Here is a 22573-nt window from a genome sequence, read left to right as displayed (position 1 = left end):
TACCACTTTGTTTCACTTAAAGTGAATCACAAAGATAAATTTTTCTAAGCATCCATCAGCTGGAGCTATTTAATCATGAGTATTTTAATGTATGCCCATACAGCTTTTCACAGAGCATTTGATGTGCTCTGTGATCTCAGATGACAGGACAAGGTTTGTACAGCAATGGAAAAGAGAGAGATTTTTCTTAAACTTCATCCTTGAAATGAAAAATATATATAAAAAGAAGTCTGATTAATGACAGTCAATATTCTAATTACTTTTTAAAGGCTATTCTTAAAGTCTTTTATTTTTTGCTTTTAGAAAGGATATACGTTACAAGAAATGTTCATCAAAAATCTAGTCTGAATTTGCTTCTGTAAATAACTAGGAAGAAACACTGCTAAGCATAGAGTAATGCAGATTTCTGATGACTATATCAGTTTTCAAAACCCCAAAGTAAGCCTAAGGTTTTATTTTCCTTTATTTTGATGATATGCAATTTCAGAAGCATCAAACCACCTTCTCGAAAGTAAGTACTCTCAAAGCAGTGCAGTTCAGACACGCACTTTATTCCAGAAATTCAAGGAAACATCCAATGTTATCATTTATAGTTTTAAACACCTGTTTTGTTATGACAGGACATGAAGCCGTGCTCAGATGGCAAGTCCTAGCTCAGTGCTCTTAGACAGTCACCAGCCCTCTCAGCAAGTGATTGCAGCACATCTATCTACAGCGATGACCAGGACAAAGTAACTTTGTCTAAAATCACATAAGCATTTATTCACAGAGCTGAAATCTAAACCAAGGAGTTGCTCACATGTTTACACTTCTGAAAATGAAGCAGTCCATGAAATTCACTCAGAAAGGAACCCAACTGACTGGGTCAAGATAAGTCAGCTAGCATTTTAAGGTACCTTAAGGTCAACTATTAGAGCAACTTCAAATCTTTAGAGAACTAAGAATATAAAATGTCAGGAATAATGTACAAAGAAAAGAAACTTGTAGTTTCTCTAGCAGCCTACAAGTGGTAGAAATAACAAGCATAAGGAACTGAAATGAAGCCTTCAGGGCACTGGTTTGACTCTCCTACGTTCTGGCCTTTTCTCTGCTTTGTTACTTTCAATAGCTCAAAAGCAGTCTACCTGCCAGCAGCCAGTTGCTTCATCAGTCACAGATTATCTCGTTCGGTGATTTTGTAACAGAATCTGATAATCTCTGTCCTAAATCCATTGACATTTTTTAAAAGGTGAAAACTTAATTTAGATCAGAAAATAAAGTGTTTTTTTTTCTTTACTAGGATATACCTGTACTACAATTGGATATGACACAGATACAGCTAATTTCTCTGATGCATGGCCTGGAGCAAGGCAAGAACCAGGTGAAAAGGACTATTCTGTGAGGTCTTCTCTGAAAGCAATTGATTCTATTTTATTATTTTGGCCCACAAAGCCAGAGGTAGATGTTCGTGGTATGACAGTACATGTTGAATCTTCCTACCTACTATTCCACCGCATCTTGTTGCTGTGTGACATACGGCAGCAGGGAGGCAGTCTGCCCAAATGGCATCTGACGCAGTAGAGTGTATGAAGCAAATGGGTGTCACTGATTTCCACCATAAGGACATTCATCGATGCTTGCTGAACATTTATGGAGACCCACGGTGAGGGGTAGGTGGTGCATTTCAGCAGTGGTGATAGCAACAGTGGGTCAGCTCCGCTGGTGCCTATTCTTCCGAGCGTGGCATACAGGTTCTTGTTCATCACTGATGAAAATGCACAGCTAATGGTGGTGACTAAGTTGAAAAATAGGGTGTTGTAACTGAGAATTTCCTTCAACAAATAGCTGTTGTGCTGTTTGCAGCTGTTGTAGTTTCCATGGAAATAAATAGGAGGCATTACTTTCAGAGCAACCTACATAACATATTTCCACAGAGCTGGCAGTCAGAGTCTCATCGAATCTGCTAAGGCAGATTTCACAGATTGAGCATGTACCCCACCCAGATGCACAGATGGTGTTTGTGGGAGCAAAGGAAAATAAAATATAAGTTTAAAATAAATGCAAGAAAAACACAGAATAATATTGAATTACTCTAGGTATTTCTAAGGGTTTCTGTTTATCTTTCTACTTCTCAGCACATAGTGAGTGTATGTTCAGGGCTTTGATAACATGGAACAAATGGAACGGATTTAAAACTAGCTTTGTTTTAAATGTAAGAACACAGAAATAAAGACAGGCTCCAAGTATTTCTCTTTAGAATGAGATTTCTACAGAAGCTTGATGCAAAAGGAGTTAAAAGCTGCTCCTGAATATATTTTGCAATGACAACTAGGCTGCATCACTCCTAGTGGACAACTTGTGATATTTGCATCTCTTAACATGCCTGTAAATGAACTGAAGTCCTATTTTAAACTTAGGATCACATTACTGTTAGATGGTTAAGATAAGGAGTTATTAAACAACTATATTGTCTGAATGCATGGACCTTTGCTTTCCTAGTGCTACTGTAGGCATACCAGAAAAATTCAAAAAGTGGAGCAAGAATCAATTTTAAAAACTCATCAGAAAATTTTGAAATTAAGAGTGTAAAAGCCTACTAAGAATTTCTCTGTTGGAAAGTAGGTACTCTGAGATTTTCATTCCACCAAAAAAGCACCTTTTTGGCACTAGAGGGAAAGACTAGCTCTGCTGCTGAATTTGAAGTGGTTACCTCTATATGGTGGCTACTTTTCCATTTTTTTAATGGATGGAAAGACAGGCGGTTGGAAGGAAGGGGCAAGCTACAAAGAAATGAGGAAAATACAGTTTTAGATGATGGAATTACAATATAAGGAGGCAGAACAGTCACAGGCAGATCAATCTGAGTTGGTAAATTGACAACTATTGGTTTAGGCCTCAGTTCAAGGCCCCAGTCTGGTCCCTTCTCTTGCAACCACCAGCCCTCCTTGAAATTAGAAGGGCTGATGGGAAATGTTATATTGTTAAAATCATACTACCCAAGATAGCTGGTCTTAACATCTCATTCTTCCATTTAAAACTCATCAATGACCAGCACACTATATATGAAGTCTTTTCTAGGTTATTTTCTTTCCTTGAAATTTTGTGCTATCATTTAAGCCATAGCTACACAAAGAAACAAACAAGACCAGGAAGAGTCCTTTAAAGAAAACACTTCAAACTAACACATCATAGAAAGATATAAGCAAAGAGCAAAATTTCCTATCAGCGACATATTTATGACTGTGTGACATACAAACTAATTACATATTCACTTCCGAATTACTTGATATTTGCAAGTGTCACTCATTTTAGGATGAATTTTCAAAAAATGAAAAAAAAAGATCTTCTACAAAGGATCTGTGCTTAATCCAGTCACAAAACCTATGTATGGCATAACTTTCACAAAAATAATTACTTCAAAATTTCATCAGTGTCACTAAACAGAGTTTAACCCAAATATCTTTATTTCTTTAATCTATTCATCTGAGTGAAATGGAGCTACAATGGTTTGCATTTTTTAATCCCAAAGTGGATTACACAAACAACAATTCCATCAAAGATTTTTTACAACAAGCCTAGTATTACTGGCTACATCTTATTATTAAGGTAAGCATTCTTCAAAGAACTGTATGATTGGAAATCTCTTTCTGATACATAGTGACATTCTATTTGCCGGCTGCAGTTAGAAGTGTCAAAATGAAAACAAAAATTCAAACACACTTTTTTTCATCTTGTCTTTATTGATTTAGATTTCAGAGCTACAGCCAAAAATAGTGCATCTGTAGAAAATTACCACACATGCTATCAATACAGCATCATCGTATGTTTAGAATCGTAAGCACTTGACAAATAGCAAAGAGAACATTCAATCTAACATTTTGGCAGCACAGCCTATGAATAGGGAATACAGGAAAAGGGATTTTTTTTTTCCTCCAAAAAGAAATATTTCTAAACGGGAATGAAAAGCCTCTGCTGAAAAATGAATTCCACTCACTCTGTAAAACTTGTGACAACTCATTCAAAACACTAACCACTGGAAACTTAGCATGGAATGTTGAATGATACACAGAAGCTATGACTCAGCTACAGGTACAATGCTTTACTCAACACTTTGTATGCCATTGAGATGGTAACTGCATACCCAACTGCCCAAGACAAACCTCTGCTGGGCTGGGGAAGAGGGATCAAGTATGCGAAAGTGTGAAGGATCCTTGCCCCAGTGAAGATCCTGAAATGCAGCAAGGCTGTGGACAGATCAGGGCCACAAAGAGCATACAGCAGTCCAATGCCAAAAAATGGGACAATGTTTTCAAGATCATTCAGGTGGCCTCTGGGGAAAGAAGCAAAATTGTTTTATAGTGTTACATTTCACTGAATAATCCACTTCAAGAGCTTTCGTATTTTAGCATCTTCAAGGTGTTCTACTGTTAAGGCTCTAACACTAGTGCTGGGTTCCTCTGCAGTGGGAAGTTGATTCAGACACTGAACCAGTTTCAGCGTGCTCACCTGACATTGCTCTGGTCTCTATTGTGGCACTCCACATTTTTACACTTCTGATTCTCAGTCTGTAAGGTCTTACTTTTCTCCAGAATCTTAGTAATATTAAAGACTTACATGAGGTATATGAGTGCAACCTGGTGTGCAAGAATGCAACAAAAGGAAGGAGAAGACGACAGCTGGAATTTTCTTGTAGCCTCCCACAACCGAACATCAATTAACTGATTGACGGTGACTGCAACTATTGGACTTAATGGACCAGATGGTCTACTCCAACCCTATCAACTCAGTTTCTAGATTCCATAAAGAAAATATGAAACACTATGTACGTGTAAAATTATAGCAAAACTTCACAAGCTTCGATCATTTTGAGGAATGTTATTTTTAAGCAGCTAACAGGTATGACAGCTACACTTTTGGCTCATTTTCTCCTTTACTAAGCACTAACATAGCTGAAAAATGTTTGAAATGTTGAAACCGTAATATAATTTACTAAGAATGTCTTGAGACTTACCTCCATATCTCAAGGTATCCTTTTGCAGCTCTTCCTAAATATTCCCTGTTCCCTTTACCTTTTTAGATAAACTATAATTTCAGCCACATATGCTGATTGAAAAAGCTTCTAAGCATTACCAATTATGTCAAGTTTCACTGCCAACTAGAAACAGAACATGGTGGTGTTTCGCAGCTGTTTTCTGAACTCATATATCATTACAAGGAAACATATCCTCCAGCAATTTTTTTTTTTCCAAAAAAAGTACAGTGAAAAAAGTAACGTCTTTTCTATAACCACAAAAGAACACATTCCAGTCACTTATATAGAACAGAAGCCATGTTAAATCCATGCAACATTCACTGTTGTCATGACGCTTGGAAAAGGAAAGAGTAAAAAATCATTAAGAGCCATTGCTGAGAGGTAAAAAAATGGATTCTGTAGCATCAACGGAGTAACTGGAGCCAAGTTCTGGGCAACTTACTAGTTCTGGCCAACTGAAAAATAGCAGCAAAGGCTTTGAATTTTATAAAACTCCAATCTGTTTAACTGAGACTGTGAGGTGAGTGTCACTTCCCTAACAAAATAATCTGAGTCAAAGGGGCACTTGGTCTTAAAATTAATATCAGCTTAGATGTCTTCTTAAAATTTACAAATATAAAAGGATTACTCGTCAGCAAAAAGTGCCTATTTTCATTTAACAACCAGCAAATTAAACAACTAACAGTTCCTCGAGCAACAGAGGGGGATAAAAGGAAAGCTCAGAACATCTTTACTGCATACTGAGATGAGATTCTGCTTTCTCAGATTTTAATCCAACAGAGCCATACAGAAATATATTAGCCTTCATAGAGCTACATCTGCAAGGGCGTGACATTCTGAAATCAGAGTTGATCCTTATCTTTGAGATCTTCTTAAATGGTGGTTTTAATAAGAACAGCTCATTCACATTCAAGCATTCAAGTTTTTACACCAAAAACATGAATATAGAGAATAAACTAAAAGCTTCATTAAGGAATAACGATAACAGTAAGCATTAAGAACATTAAAGCTTCCCTTGTTAGCACAAGTATATCAAGCATTATCTCTGAAGTTACGATCTTGGTAACAGAATATTTTTGCCAATAGCTAAATAAAATTAAATACGCTGCACCATTTAGCCCAGAGCTACACTTTACACTCTGCCACGAATCCTGTAAAACAAAACACTTACACTGCAGGTTGCACACTGCCATACTATTATTAGCATTCTTCCAGAAGGCTGGTCAGCTTTCCCATACAACTGATACATCAGTGAGTAACGCCAATTCAATCCAGTAAAAAGAACATAGGCTTTGACTCCCACACAGTACAATGTGCCAGGTTATGCCCTCATTACAACTCTGGAGTTCCACGGCTTTAATATAATTTTACTCCTTTTCCCCTTGTTACTTCCCTTACACTTTAATAAAAGATGTAACTATCGCAACTCATGATCAGATTATATAGAAAACTGATTTATATTTAATATACACTGATGCATACTAAATCAATGTACAGTCATGTTTTACATCTCTTCACTGCTTTCCCCATGCACTCAGGATATTACTCAACAATGAGCTATTACAGCAAGACAATGACTTCTTACTTTTAGTATGATTGCTGACCATTTGAATGTGAAATAGTTTGTTCACCTGGACAAATTAGCATAAAAGATTATTACATGTTGCAACAGAGAACACACGCAGGTTTGCCAGATAATGTGATGAAATTAATTCCTTGATTTAGTACTATTCTGCTACTTAAAATAATTTTTTAAATACTTCCATACATTACCTGCGTACACGTTCAACATCTGCATCAGTCCTCAGGAATTTTTTAGCACTATCACCTTTACCAAATGATGCTGTATCTTCTGGGTTGACAAATGCCTGTTTCAAACAAAAACACACAAATGACATTAGATGCAAGGATGCTTCTTCTAGTCAAGGCAGCTCGATACAAAGGTCACTCTTTCTACTAATGTCTCTGTAACACCACATAACCAGTTAAATGCACAGAGGACAATACATTGTTCAATGGATTACTGATTTCTTGAACCATGCCCAAGTGTAGCTTGCATGTTGACAAATAAATGTAATTTATGCATATGGATGATGCCTTCTTAGAAGATGGACAGATAGGGCAGATGACCGATGCAAGGCCAGTGGGCTGATGGAACATCAGAATCTGGAAGGCAGAACTGCTATTTGTACTGCCTAAGTCTCCTTTTCACTATTCTTGACAAATTATCTGAAAAGCCATTTTGGATTCCTTCATTCTTCAAAAGTCCACACAAGAACAGCATCCAAGAGCCTTATCCACAGCCTTATTTATGACTGCCCCCCTTCTTCTCTTAGGTATCAACTCTGCCATTTATATAATCCCCCTTTATTACCTCCAGTATTGTAAGTCATCATTTACAAATATTATTGACTTCAGTTTGCACAATAGATGTCTCCTTGCTGACATGTGGTAACACATTCAGTCTGTGAACTGTTCAGAGTACACAGGCATAAGTCAAGGTAACTTTGGGATTTTAAGAGAACTACCTGATTGCTTTCTCATGCTGCCTTGATACCTTGCTGTGAACACTCCTGGCCTAAAAATTCTAGAGATAGTAATTCTGGAGACTTCTCTTGTTCCACTGTTTTTCCTCCATTTTTTCTTAATATTTCATTACTGTCTATTTTCTTTTAAATTGTTTGTTTTGTTTCAAACAAGAAAAGAATAAGACTTTACTAATTTGTCTGTTTGTAGTATTACTGTCCATCATAAGAAAACCAAGTACTCCAAATTAATTAAGGTCCTATGGCCACCTGCATACATATGGATCATAACAGTATGGGCATTAACAGAGGACTTCATTAGATTATGCAGCTGCTCTTCTGAAAGAGGAAAAGGAAACGAGGTTACGACACAGAAATCCGCATTCTACTTTGAACAAAATACAGCCTGTGTGGTCTACTATACTCAATATTAAGCTGCGCTGAAGACCTAAAGAGCTATCTGAAATCGGCAGTAGCTCAAATGCTGTTCTACTAGGACCTCAAAGGCATTAAGTAAAATCCTGAACAACAGCATAATTCAGCTGTTTTCTCTTTCGCCCAGCAAGAATAAAAAGCTGCATTTCAACAAAAGGACTCCAACAAACTCCGAAGCACACGCTGTCTTGTAGAAGCAGACCTCCTAAGAACAGTCACATAGGGCAAATCCAGAGCTCTTTCAGCTCATGATCAAGCGCTTCCAACAACAGCCACTAGCAAATACCTAGAAATGACCAAGAACAGGGCAAACTACACGATGCTTTCCATGAGCACTCTCTCATAAACCACATGCAGCTTTTGCATTACTTAGTAAACCTCACTGTATTTTTCAGATGCCTATCTAGCCTAATCATCAATCTATGTAAACTTTTAGCCTGCCTCTCATTTTTTATTTTTTTTTAATGACCTACATGAAATGGGAAGGCTAAAACAATTAGGGAACATAAAAAGCTTTAGAATTACTGGATGAAAGGGTTACAGATGCATAAAAATCTAACCCATATGCCCTTTTTGACCCTATTGGTTGGTTATTCACAACATGGCTTCACATCACACTTTATTTGCTTTACAAATTGGGTACCCCGGACCCCAGCACTATACACAAGGCAGTGGAAAACACAGTTCTGAAAAATTTGTATTTAAAAAGAACAGAAATGCTTTAGAAGGGTAGAATAAGTCAAATGCAACTGTAGGAGACAGCCTCATAATGATACCACCAGACAGTATTCCTGATGTCTTACCTTTCTCGTGATTCTGAAGTATGCAGTTATAAGGCTCATTAGCATCATTTTTAGAAGAACAATAGCTGCGTAGGTAGCATAAGCACGGAAGACTTCATTGTCAATTAGCTGGGTCAATTTAGCCATTTCTCCACTTCTCACTGATGACCTTTGAAAAAAAATTGAAGTTAGACTGACATTAGAGCAATCTAAAGTTCTGACAACAGGACTGACAGAATGGATTTGTTTTGCTTTTTTAGCATCATTGCAATTATAAACACAACTTTGGCTCCCTGAAAAAATTTTTTTCAAACAAGTTTTTTTCCCTGATTTATTTCCAGAATGACATAATCTAATATCTTAAGATAAATTATATTATCATTTTATTTTTCTCTTCCATTGCATTGGCTTATTAAACTGTCAATTTTAATAACAAAAATATTTAGTATGATCACACAAAATTTAGTCAAACTAGAATACTGAAATAACACAATCACTTTTAGACCATCATCTAAACTAGTTAATTTTCCTAAGCAATCACCAGGATACAAAGAGTGTGATGACATAACATATATATTGTAGTGCTTAAAGAAGAAAATTATTATTGCCTACCTTTTTTTTTCTTTTTGCAAAATGACACAACTGTAACTGCATTTCAGTTTTCAAACTAATCGCTGTCTTTCCACCCAGCAATAACTTGTGATCAAATTGAGTCAAACATGCATTTTTTTCCTTTGAGACCTAGTTCTTACAAGTTGCTTTTAGCATGATTCACGGGCAAAGATGAAGTTGTAATGACAAAAAGCAGAGAACTATTTACGCTTTTATCATGGGAGGTTTAAGCTAATGAGGGTTCTTTCCAGGGAGGCTGTACCAAACCCACAACCCAATGGAGGTGGTATCTTCTGCCAACAACATGAAGTTATGAAAGTTTTGAGGACTTAATGTGTATAAAAGCATGCCCCCTTGTACATTTAATTTGTGATCTGCACAGAGTAAGTCTTCAGTCTCACCAACTCACCACACATTTAGTGAGTAGAACTCCATAAAACCAGTATGTCTTAGCTCCCAGCTGTTTCATTTGCGACCAAAATAAATGTACTTTTTTGTCACGATTAACTTCATTATTTCCTATTATACTTTAACAGTAGTCATAAAAATAAATATTATGTACACATCTAACAATCTCTCACTTTGCCTACAGCATGGAGTCACAACCAGCTATAACCAAGCAAGGGAAACTGTACCAGCTGAGAGTTGCATTAAGACTCTTGTTCTGAACAGACATCCCTGGTGGGGAAGAGGGCAGGACAGAGGTAAGCAGCAGCTTGCTCAGTGAAACAAACCCAGCCTTGCCAGAATAGGTCAGGCTGTAGTGGTGGAATTTTGCTCCCCCCTTTATCATTTCCAGAAGAGTGGCTAGATCACTGGGACAAGCACTGGGACTCAGGGTTATGGAACAAACCATAACCCTGCATCGTTCTTTTCACTCACACTACAGTACAGCAGCTCTGAAGACGACCAGCAACTCAGCAAAGATTTCACTCAGCAGTGAACAGAAACTGTGATTTCTAACATTTCTAACTTGGTATCGCAGTGAGGAGTATGCATGGTTTCATAGGGGAGAAGAAAAAAAAAAAAAAAAAGAAAATAAATCTGTGGCTTCAGAGTATTTTTCCCTACTGAATTTGAAAGCCACACTGAAAATATATCCAAGAGCTATGATGCAAAGTCGTGAGTAGCAGTTCATCAAAGTATTCTTCGCACTGGAACTGTATCACACTTATCCATTTCCATGACATGTAGGTTTAGCATCTTTTAATTCTCCTAAAGCCCAGGCCTTGCTTTCACTATGAAAATGGAAGATGGAAAACCGAAGACAAAGAATTCATAATTTTAACACCAACAGAAAAGCAAAAAATTCACACTACACTCAACAACAGCACAACGTTTAAAGGGACACGTTTACTAAAACTGCCAGCGGCCTTATCTGGAAACGTAATACCTCACTGTAGCACAAACTAAAGTTTGGATCTGCTAAGCGCACAAGCCTAGATTCCATGCATAAGCTCTTCAAACCAAAGGGGTGAAGATATTTCAGGTACGTTGCCCACGCTAGCACCCCAGCTATGCTAACATTCACACTACATGTGATCGCTGCCCTAGTTCTGACTGGCTGCGTGTTCCCCATGTAGTTGTCATTAGCTGAATTTCATTAGGGATGGTCTTTTGTCATTCATTAGTTATATCACCACTTTTCAGAGCGTCACGGCAAGTCCAGCTTCTTCGCAATGCACGCTCTGTTCTCCCCCACTGCACCCCTGAGCTTTGGCACTACACACACCCCTCCCATAAACTGCAATAACTTTTCCATAGAAGTGCCTTCAAAACTTCGTAAGGACACGCTCAAAGCCACGCTGAAGTCACGAGGCCTCCTGCTTCCCTATCAAACCTGAGCTGTGAACTCAAAGCACAGGCCAAAGCGAAACTGCGCCCTTTTATACACTCAGAAAGTCAGAAAACACACTGCCACAGACGAGGGCCGCGGATGTCGCCGGCCCGGATCTCCCCTTGGCGCGGCCCCGCGGCGAGCTCCAGGCACCGGGCCGCCCCCTCGCCGCCCCCCGCCAGCCCCCAGCGCTCCCCCCAGGCAGTGCCCGAGGACACCCCGCCGCGTTTCGCAGAGCACAGCCCACAGCCGGCGGCGGGGCGGGCGCAGAGACCTTCCCTTCTGCTCCACCCGGCAACGGGAGCCACCATCGCGCAGCGCCCACGCACCTCGCCGGGTCCCCTCGCACAGCGCGCACACCGCGACCAGCCCGCTCCTCCCGGTCGGACACTGCACTTCCGCCCAGCCCTAGGGCCCGGCCCCGCCTAGCCTCGCCTCCTCGGTGCGGAGGCGGGTCCCGAGCGGGCGCGTAGCTCGGGCAGGCGGGCGCAGCGGGAGCGTGAGGGTTGTGTGCTCACGCGAGTAAGTGGCTAGGGGTCACCGTCGCCGCTGTTGGGCTGGGAGAGGCCTGGCGGGCCCCGGGGTCACCTTGCGGCTTCCTTGCAGACCTGGCTGCTGGTTCGTCAGCGGTCCCCTGCCTGGTCGGCCCTCACCAGCATTACTTGGAAAAGGATGGCAGGAAAAAGCAAACAAACCAAAAAGAGTGCTTTGGTTTGAGCCTCCATGAGTGTAAAGACGCCCAAATTCTCCAAATCCTGGAGGGAAACCAAAGATAGCAACCTAAGCAGACTTCATTAGAGATAGAATCACGGAATCACTAAGGTTTGAAAAGATCACAAAGATCATCTAGTCCAACCATCAGCCCATCCCCACCATGCCCCTAAGTATCACTTCCACACGTTTCTTGAACACCTTCAGGGATGGAGACTGCACCACTTCCCTGAACAGCCAGTACATCACCACTCTTTCTGAGAAGAAATTCTTCCTAATATCAAACCTAAACCTCCCCTGGTGCAATTTGAGGCCATAACCTCTGGTGCTATCGCTGTTAACAGGGAGAAGAGCCCAATTCACACCTTGCTACAAGCTCCTTTCAGGGAGTTGTAGGGAGTGATAAGGTCACCCCTGAGCTCCTCTTCTCCAGACAGAATAATGTCAGTTCCTTCAGCTTCTCCCATAAGACATGTGCTCCAGACCCTTTGCAGCTTTGCTGTCCTTCTCTAGACACACTTCAGGGCCTCAATGTCTTTCTTGTAGAGACGGGCCCAAAACTGAACAAAGTACTTGAGGCACAGCCTCACCAGTGCCATGTATGATGCATCATGTTCAGTGATGACACAAGCTCCCAAATGGTCTCAAAACTTACTTGAAAAACTACTAAAGCTCCTAAAATCTTAGTACTTTCAGCCCTTACTTTCAGTTGGTGGATCTGAACTTTAACCAAAAGCAAAGTTCTTTGTGTTGTGAAACCACCGGTGCTGTTGCAGTTAACAAGCATTGTGATGTTTTGCATTGCCTAACTGAAAATAAAGGAACTTCAGTGCTGGGCATCAGCTTCTCCTAACCAACTCAGCTGAATGTGATGAAAGGAGGAAACCTGGTGTGCAAACCTCTCTCTGCTTCTGCAAAGAAAAAGGCACTATTCCCATGACACTACTTTTCGTAACTAAAACAGTGTTTGTGACTAAGCAGTTTATATAAACAAGGCTGAAAAAGATGTAGAAAAGTGTACTCAGGTGCACAATAAGGATTTCAAAAATAATCCTAAAGATATGCATGAAGTGGGAAAGGGATACAACTTTTAAAGCTCCATCATTATTGAAAAACTAGTCTTGTATACATATATTCAGCATTAATTGAGGCTATTTCAATGCCTCGTGCCATGTTAAGCACCTGTTTTCAGACCTGCTGTGTCTGGTTTTATTAACCATCAAACAGCAAAACTCAGTTGAGCAAGGACTGTAGCTCAGAAACTGTTTTTAACTGACTGTGAGAGTTGTGTTGAACAACCTTTGTTCCCAGCAATGACACAGCAAATTGTATTTCAGTTGAAGTCAATAAAGCAAGTCATGTGACTGTGAATACTCTAGGTGAGAGAGTGAAAATTTTTCAGATTTTCTTCTCCTGGGGAATGGATTTATAAAAAATCTGGAAATGTTTCAGCAGCTTGTAACTGTTAATTCAAGGTGGAAATTTTATCTTTGTAAATATTTGTATGCCACCTAAGCTATTATATCTCTATCACATGGTCTTCTTATGATAAAAATATAAATATTTTCTATTACCTCATTTTTTGCTGTTTAATGCTCTACTCCTTATCTGAAGAAGGTAAACCTACTAAGTTAAAGGGGTTAAATTAAATCCACATTATTCTACTTGTGAAGAAAGGTACGTAATTGGTTTATATGCATGTCATAGAATCATAGAATCCTTAGAGTTGGAGGGGACCTTTAAAAGCCATCCAGTCCAACTCTCCTGCAGTGAACATGGACACTTTCAGCTAGATCAGGTTGCTCAGAGCTTGGTCCAGCCTGGCCTTTGATGTCTCCAGGGATGGGACATCAACCACATCTCTGGACAACCTGTTCCAGTGCCTCAGCACCCTCACTGTAAAAGACTTTTTCCTTATATCTAACCAAAAATTATCTTCTTTTAGTTTGAAACCTTTTGCCCTTGTCCCATCGTCACAGACCCTGCTAAAGAATCTGTCCCCTTCTTTCTTTACAGCCCCCCTTTATATACTGAAAGGCTGCTATCAGGTCACCCTGGAGCCTTCTCTTCTCCAGACTGAACAGCCCCAGCTCTCTCAGCCTGTCCTCGCAGGGGAGGTATTCCATCTCTGGAATAATTTCTGAGGCCCTCCTCTGGACGCGGTCCAACAGGTCTGTGTCTCTCCTGTACTGAGGACTCCACGTCTGGATGCAGTACTCCAGATGAGGCCTCACCAGCCCAGAGCAGAGAGGCAGGATCACCTCCCTCAACATGCTGGCCATGCTTCTTGTGATGCAGCCCAGGATATGGTTGGCTTTCTGGGCTGTGAGGGCACATAGAATCATAGAATTGCTCAGGTTGGAAAGGACCTTCAAGATCATCAAGTCCAAACGCAACCTAACCATACTGCTCTAACAACCCACCACTAAATCATGTCCCCGAGCACCACATCCAAATGGTTTTTAAACACATTCAGGGATGGTGACTCAACCACCTCCCTGGGGAGCCTGTTCCAGTGCTTAACAACCCTTTCTGTAAAGAAGTTTTTCCTGATATCCAACCTAAACCTCCTCTGGCGCAACTTGAGGCCATTTCCCCTTATCCTGTCAGCTGTCACCACTGAGAAGAGACCAGCTCCACTCTCACTGCAATCACCTTTCAGGTATTTGAAGAGAGCAATGAAGTCTCCCTTCAGTCTCCTCTTCCCCAGACTAAACAGCCCCAGTTCCTTTAGTCGCTCCTCGTAGGACGTATTCTCCAAGCCCTTCACCAGCCTTGCTGGACCTGCTCGAGCACCTGAATGTCCTTTCTGTGCTGAGGCGCCCAAAACTGAGTACTCGAGGTGAGGCCTCACCGAGTACAGGGGCAGGATGACTTCCCTAGTCCTGCTCACCACACCATTCCTGATACAAGCCAGGATGCCATTGGCCTTCTTGGCCTCCTGAGCACACTGCTGGCTCATATTCAGCCGACTGTCCATCAGCACACCAAGGTCCCTTTCCATCAGGCAGCTTTCCAGGCACTCCTCCCCAAGCCTGTAGGGTTGCCTGGGGTTGTTGTGACCAAAGTGCAGGACTCGACACTTGGCCCTGTTGAAACTCATATGGTTTACCTAGGCCCATCGATGCAGTCTATGCAGGTCCCTCTGTAGTGCCCTTCTACCCTCTGGCAGATCAACACTCCCTCCCAGCTTAGTGTTGTCTGCAAACTTACTGAGGGTGCATTCAATCTCCTCATCAAGATCATTGATAAAGATGTTGAATAGAAGAGGCCCCAGCACCAAGCCCTGGGGGACACTGCTTGTGACTGGCCGCCAACTGGATTTAACTCCATTGACCACAACTCTCTGGGCCCGGCCATCCAGCCAGTGTTTCACACAGCAGAGCGTATGCCCATCCAAACCATGGGCAGCCAGCTTCTCCACAAGGATGCTGTGGGGGACAGTGTCAAAGGCCTTACTGAAGTCCAGGTAGACCACGTCCACAGCCTTGCCTTCATCCACTGTGCGGGTCACCTTGTCATAGAATGAAATCAGGTTTGTCAAACAGGATCTACCATTCTTAAACCCATGCTGACTGGGCCTGATCCCCTGGTTGACCTTTAACTGATCCACAGTGTATCCTGAGATTATCCATTCCATAACCTTCCCTGGCACCGAGGTTAGACTGATAAGTCTGTAGCTACCAGGGTCATCTTTCTGGCCCTTCTTGAAGATGGGAGTAACACTTGTTAGTCTCCAGTCAACCGGGACATTCCCTGTTAGCCAGGACTGTTGAAAGATGATGGAGAGAGGCCTGGCAACCACATCCGCCAACTCCCTCAGCACTCTAGGGTGCAATCCATCTGGCCCCATGGACTTGTGAGTGTCCAGCTTGCGGACCAGGTCTACATTGCTGGCTCATGTCCTGTTTCCCATCCACCAGTACCCCCAAGTCCTTTTCTGCAGGGCCATGCTCAATTCATTCATTCCCCAGCTTGTGTTGTCAGTAGAGTTGCTGTGACCCAGATACAAGACCTTGCATTTGGCTTTGTTGAACCTCATGAAGTTCTCCTGGGCCCTCTGCTCAAGCCTGTTTAGGTCCCCCTGAGTGACATCCTGTTCCTCAGGTGTTTTCACTACACCACACAGCTTGGTGTCATCTGCAAACTTGCAGAGGTTGCACTTGATCCCACTGTTGATGTAATTGATGAAGATATTAAAGAGTACTGGTGCCGGCATTGACCCCTGGGAGACACCACTCATCGAGATCTAGACCTAGAAATGCCAGAATGCCAGGAGAAAGACCATAGATACAGGTAGGATTTAAAGAGAATCAGAAACACAGACAGAAATTGTACCAAAAAAATCACCCTTTCCTTTGGATTTCTCATTTCTGTTTTATGGATTCTGGGAATCTAAGGCAGGGAGTGGGGAGGGGAGGGAATGGGAAGGGGAAGACAGGAGGGGAAAGGGAGGTTAAGGGAAGTTTAAGTGAAGGGAAAAAGAAAAGAAACAAGAATAGAAGCCAGTGTTTCCTGCAAACTGACTGCTTAAGAGTGGGGAGGAGTCTAAATAGAGTGCAAAATGGGGTTATAGCCAGTAAAACAGAAGTGAACTTGTGCTCAAGGTATATTTTCTCTTATAAGTTCAGTAGCAGCATAAAGTGCTTGTACAACATTTGAAAACTGCTGTGATCTAAGTGAGGTTAGATACATAACTATGGCTACAGTTGCTCCTGAGGGACCCATTCTCACAGACCTTACTTGTGAATTTTCCCTTTGATGCTAATAGGATTACTGTTCTAAATCAGCGATGCCATATCAGCCCAATGCCCAGGGTTATACCGATCATGAAGGGCTTGATCTTGCAAGCCTCATTCATGTGAAAAACACTTCTTCACGACAGTTTTCTCATTGACTTGAAGAACTATCCATATAGCCAGAGACAGTAGAATCAGGACACAAATTTTGGGTCAGCATAAAAGTAGGAATACAAGTTTTTCATTTAACCTCCAAGATGGAATAGATACTTCCCAGCAAGGTCAGTTAAATATAATCATTCTCTTTTGACTGCGGGGAAGGCACAGGAGAAGCGTGTATTGATCAACCCTGTTCCATCCTGACTCATTCTGTGGCTCCATTTACTCATTATGATTGGATGGGCAAAGAATGTACCAATACTTTTTCACCCCACCTGAAGCTTCTGCTCACCCCCTTGCCCCTTGCTGACATAAATTAGTTGTGTAGCTGTTCTGTAAAACTGGGAAATAATACCTCCTGCCTTATAACTACTTATGATTTACAGAGTAAAACAAATCGTGAACAGTGAGATATAGTACATATTTTATCTCAAAACCTGTTTAATGCCAAAGTGTTGCAAAAATGCTTAGTATAATGGACCAGTCAGTTTTTGTCCACAAAAAACCTACCTCTTCTGTTTAGAAAGCACTTTCACTATATCAGATGCTGACATCTATGTAATTTCACTGTGATTCACATGCATCTGCTTTTGAAGATCTCAAACTGCTATACATGTTGCTCCAAAAGTAATGCCTCCTGTTTATTTCCATGGAAACTACAACAGCTACAAACAGCTCAATAACACTATTTGATAGCACAAATTCTCACCTACAAATCACTATTTTTTAACATAGTCACCACCATTAACTATGCATTTTCACTAGCAATGAACAAGAGCCTGCATGCTGCTTTCGGAAAAATCTGCACCAGCGGAGGTGACCCACTGTTACTGTTGCCACTGCTGAAATGCACCATCCACCACCTCACTGTGCTCACATCCACTGTTTGTTCTCCATAAAATTTTAGCCAGCATAGATGAATGTCAGTGGGTACCATTTTTTTCGCATGGAGGAATTCAGTGACACAACTTTGCTTCATGTGCACTTCCATGTCAGGTGCCGATTTGTCAGACTGCTTCTCTGCTGCCATTTGTTGCACTGCAACAAGATGTAATGGAATACTGGTGGGAAGGTTCAACCTCTACTGCCATACCACCAACATCCATCTCTGACGTTGTGGGCCAACATAATAACATGGGAGGTTTTACTTTTGGAGTGACCCTTGTAGTTTATCTGGGGCAGTGCTTTAAAAATAATGATCTTTCTTCAGTTAGGAATGCCTCTTACTGGTTATAGCTCAGTGAAGGCTTCTCTGGCATATGCAGCCTTTTGATTGGGGTTAGGACTCCAAAGCATATGTGTACATCCCGTGTGTTTCTTCTAGTATGTTCAGTCAGGATGGTCTGTACTCAGAAACCCAAATAATGAAAGCACAGAAACTGAGGCAATATAACCACAAATCATGAACAGTTTCACTAAAATACATGTTTCTTACTTCATTAAAATTGTCTTTACAGCTCCCCATTTTACTAGTGTAAGGGTATATAGCTCAGAACAGCATTCTTCACATTGTGAGCTCCCTGAGGCAGGAAGTGTTCTGTGTTTATACAGAACCAGCCTGACTGCATTCATGTCAGTTTGTAAGGTGGGCTGTTCAACTGTGCCTCTATATACTTATAACAATAATCAAAGAGACTCTTTTCACTTTTTTAACAGGTATTTGGTGTACACTGTCAAATCTTTTGTTTGCTTTTTGAACAAGTATTCATCTCAATAGGTTCTTAGTCATCAGACTGTATGGAGAACAACAATTCTCAGCAGTGGAAGTCAGGTTGTTTAAAGAATTTCGGTCACTCACTTATGAGAAGGAAACAATAAGACATAACATATTTGACCAGTAGCAGCAGAGGATGACCACCAAGCAGGAAGAAATGGTGAATGGAGACAATCTCCCTAAAGCGCAGGAACGGTCATGTCTACTGTTTGCCTATTCAGTTATACATCATTAACACCTTATTCAGAAATTCCACAAAGCTCATTTGATAGCCATTTAAAGAGACAATGAGCAAGGTTATCCTCTAAAGTTGCTTACTGTCTACCATCAGGTAGCACCATTGCTACAAGGAAAGAGTAAGACAAGGATCAAAAGTCAGGATGTGGACATAAAAGAAATAAGCACATGAAAAAGATTTTGTAAACTGGTGCCCTGCTTAGCTTGATGCCTAGAGGTTCAGCTGAGGGAGAGCTCAGGAAAGTTTGGGCAAGCATAGAGGTGAACCATTTCAGTGGGTCTATTTATTAAGCACATCATGGAACACAGTTTGCTTTGATTCCTGCTTTGCTACATGTGCATACTGCAGCAATGGTCCTGCTTCTGAGGATTTATCTGCAGCACAGAACCATCTTTGTGGCTGACTGTAGTACATATGTGGTGAGGTGTTTAAAGACCCGTGCTGTACTGAAGTGAAAAGACCTGTATCCTCAGCTTTTGTGAAGCTATTTGATCTGTAAAATATTTGTTAGGAAAGCAAGATATTTCACATCAGTAAAGGCCATGAAAGAGTCATTATCATTATAGTGCTCAGATGTGCCAATAAAACTGATTTTGCAGATACGTGGTAAGTTACTTTTAAAACTAACCCCATGCAAGAGTTATTTGTTAAGCATTAAATGCAGCTTGACGAACAAAATGTGATCCTTTTAAAATAACACAAAAGTGGCAGAAAGAGAAACATATTTCCAAGAGCTGAAGGACTTACCTAGTGTTACTTCACAGATCCAACAAGGCCCAGAGAGGAGACAGGGCACTTAGAGTAAAACTAATTTTAAGACATTCAGGTTATAATCATTGCTGCAAGTGCTCAGTTAAGATAGGTTTCCTTTGTTGTAGTGCTGCTGCTCTGCTGTAGCAGCACACAAAAAAGTTACAAAGCCAGAGACCAAACTGGAAGTTTTTTGCTACAAGGCCTCTCCAAAGGCACAATGAAAGCTTGCAATCAATTTAAGTGAGCTACTATGAGACACTGATAAAAATTATATAAACAGAAAATGCCAAGGTATGCCTGCAGACAAGAGATTCCCAGAAGTAAACAAGAAAAACTTTACAAATATTGGAAATTACATTGCAACTTAAGTAAGAAACCCAAGGAATACACAGCAACATGAAGTCTTGGTTTTGGATTCCCTCCTCTTCCTAGTTGTATGTGTAAGTTCTTCCTGGACATATCATCAATTCAGTTAGTCTTTACTAAGTGCTTTTATTTTCAAAAAAGCCACCTATAAAAACCTTTCAGTAAGCATCTAGAGATTTATATTCATTGTCCAAAAAACTACCAAGAATTTGTCAGGTCCTGAGAACTACAGTCTTCTGTTTTCTAGTCCATGCATGTTACTCAGCTTTGCATGGGCACAGAAAGTTGAGGTTTCTTTGCACAAAGTCAAAAAATACATATAAATCTAGTCAATTTGCCTCACCCTTTGTGAGGTGGAATTTCTAGCTATATTCCATTGGCACTACCTTGCAAAAATGCCATAAAAATAAAATAAAAAAATTTGTAGCCTTGCTCACAATGTCTTCACTCCTATATGGGCTGCAGTCTTTATCGGAGCTGTTTCTAGTCTGTTACGGGGAAGTAGCAATGCCATCCACTAACTCTACTGCTGCTGTTAATGGCGTAACAGGGAATCTGTGATGAATCTCATCTCAAAACACACTCACACACTAGTTACTTACTTACTAGTTACTATTATATTGCTGAACTAGAGCTAATGTTGAGGAGAAGGAGGAAGAAAAAGAAGTGTTAGTTGTTTTGTATTTCTGTGACAGACTTTGGAGGTGGGAAACGGAGAACACTCTAGCATCTGAAATTTAAATTACATAAAGCATTTTAGATTGATAGAATGTAATTATGCCAACCTGGAACTTTGCTAAGTGTATTTAATTTCTTCAAATGTCAGTGACTGCTACACAAAAGACTAGAAGTTGGAAAATCCAGGTTACTAGGACATGCTTGGGTAAAATTACATGAATTTTCAAGTATTTGTGATTGGCACAGCTGCAAGCTTGAAATTCTTTTATCTATATGTAAAGCCTAACTGTATGGGTCTCTTCATAGCAATTGTACTATTGCTATCTTGTATCCAAACTTTCTTCCTCACTGCCCAGAGCGCTAATACCAGCTTTCAGAGCATCATACTATAACTCAGTGCTGCACAGGCAAATCATTTAGTTGTGGATTCAGTTGTGATGATCTTAAACTCAGGAATGAGTGTCCTGTTGTCCCTTTTCTGAATGGTGAGTCTTGAAACCAAAAACAGCAGCAGTGCCTGAATGAGAACCAGTCTTAGATGTTGCACTTAAAAGTTACCTTTGCTGTGTGAAACAAGCTAGCTAGCTTCAGCTTCCACCACTTCATTAGTCCTGGAATGGTTGTTACAAAAGGGCTTACTGCCCTGTTTTTGTATGTAGATAAACAGGTGAAGTTATAAAGGTAACTTTGAAAGCCTCTCAAATCTTATTGTGAGGTTTTTGTATTCACGTAGATGTGGGTATTTATGTAAAACAGTAGAAGTGCTAGGCCACGCTGGTTGAAGCAAGCTTATTTTTCCACAAGGGTGCTAAACAGTTCTGTGCTGGTATGAACTTTTGGTGACTGTCAGTCTTAACTGGATTCATACCACAGATGGATATGAATAGGCTAAATGGCTTTATGAGAGCCTTATTTCTCTTACCTCGTGGTAGGACTGTGGGGTTCTGCCCAAGCTGCAGATCAGAGATGTGGCAAGAAGAAGCAGGCACCCCTGCTTCTGGTAACTGTTGTCATGCTGCCGGAAAATAAGACTGGAGATTCCTGCCTTGGGCAATTTGGCTCTCCCCAGCCCATGACTTGGAAGAAGTTGTGTAATGAATGCAAAGTTAGCACATGCTGTTCAGTGAGAAGTAACTACTCAAAGTGTGCTCATCTGGGAGTTAAATTTGTGTGCAGGTTGTTCTTATTTAAGGGTTAAGCAGCAAACTGTGTAGTCAGTGTGGGTCAAACATCGTTTTAAAAAATCAATTATCAGCAATTCTAGGGCCTACACCAGCAGTACATCTACAAACTTCCCAGGTAGCAAAGATATTTTTATTAGGTATATCCCTTCCCCCAGCTCTCTGTTCTGAGCCAAGTTTAGAGTCAGCAAAATGACTTGGAACCAGTACATTTTATCCCCAACAGACCAACCAACTACAATTAAACTGTATTATCATACATTAGGCTTTAAAGGAGTTCCTCAGCTGCAGTATATAAAACTGTAACAGGTTAAAGTCATACTTGATGTAAGTCCATGGACTTCAGTTGGCTAGGGATGAATATAGACAATTCAATATTTAACAATCATCAGCAAGTTTTGCTTAGTTGGCAAGAAAAGGAACAATTTAAGATCTAGAGCCTTCCCTGTGCTCTTTCTGTCTTCCTGAATCTTAACTTGGTTGCAGTAGTTCTCTGCTAACAGGAATAACACTGCAGGGCTGGCTGTTGGTTATTTTCTGCTGCAGTACAAGATTACTCCTCATGATTTTATGGTGCAGCCATAGACTTTAATAGTCACCTGGGACAATTATTCAGATACTGTATTGTGCAGTAAGATTGCTTTTGAACAGCTGCAGAAATACTTAACAGAGATACACTCCCTAAAGCCCTGGAATGGGAAATTAAACCAAACAAACCACAACATCAAGACAAGAGTATATCTCCTGCTCCATCTTTTAACTTTTTTTTTTTTTTTAAAAAGGAGTTTTGCAAGTGATTCAAAAGTTAATTTGGAAAAGGATCATTTTTCAT

The 22573-nt window shown here is 40.7% G+C and overlaps 1 protein-coding gene across 1 annotated transcript; it reads right to left on the bottom strand.

Moving 5' to 3' along the window:
• Positions 3699–11673, bottom strand: MGST1 (microsomal glutathione S-transferase 1). The gene is made up of 4 exons (XM_021390835.1): positions 11532–11673; positions 8775–8922; positions 6785–6879; positions 3699–4309 (listed from the first exon to the last, which is right to left on the bottom strand). Exons 2-4 carry the CDS (start codon positions 8898–8900, stop codon positions 4063–4065), a joined length of 468 nt encoding a protein of 155 aa, XP_021246510.1. The 5' UTR covers positions 8901–8922; positions 11532–11673; the 3' UTR covers positions 3699–4062.

The sequence above is a fragment of the Numida meleagris genome, chromosome 1, assembly GCF_002078875.1.
Source record: "Numida meleagris isolate 19003 breed g44 Domestic line chromosome 1, NumMel1.0, whole genome shotgun sequence".
NCBI classification, from domain to species: Eukaryota; Metazoa; Chordata; class Aves; order Galliformes; family Numididae; genus Numida; species Numida meleagris.
This window is presented reverse-complemented; position numbering and strand designations above follow the sequence as displayed.

Bases quoted from the DNA above. Each gene is read 5' to 3' on its own strand.
- MGST1 (XM_021390835.1), bottom strand. From the start codon at position 8,900: ATGGCTAAATTGACCCAGCTAATTGACAATGAAGTCTTCCGTGCTTAT. The intron at 6,880-8,774 runs GTAAGACATCAG...TGTTTGAAACAG, and splicing joins ACTTCAGAATCACGAGAAAG to GCATTTGTCAACCCAGAAGA. The intron at 4,310-6,784 runs GTAATGTATGGA...TTCTTTCCCCAG, and splicing joins GATGTTGAACGTGTACGCAG to AGGCCACCTGAATGATCTTG.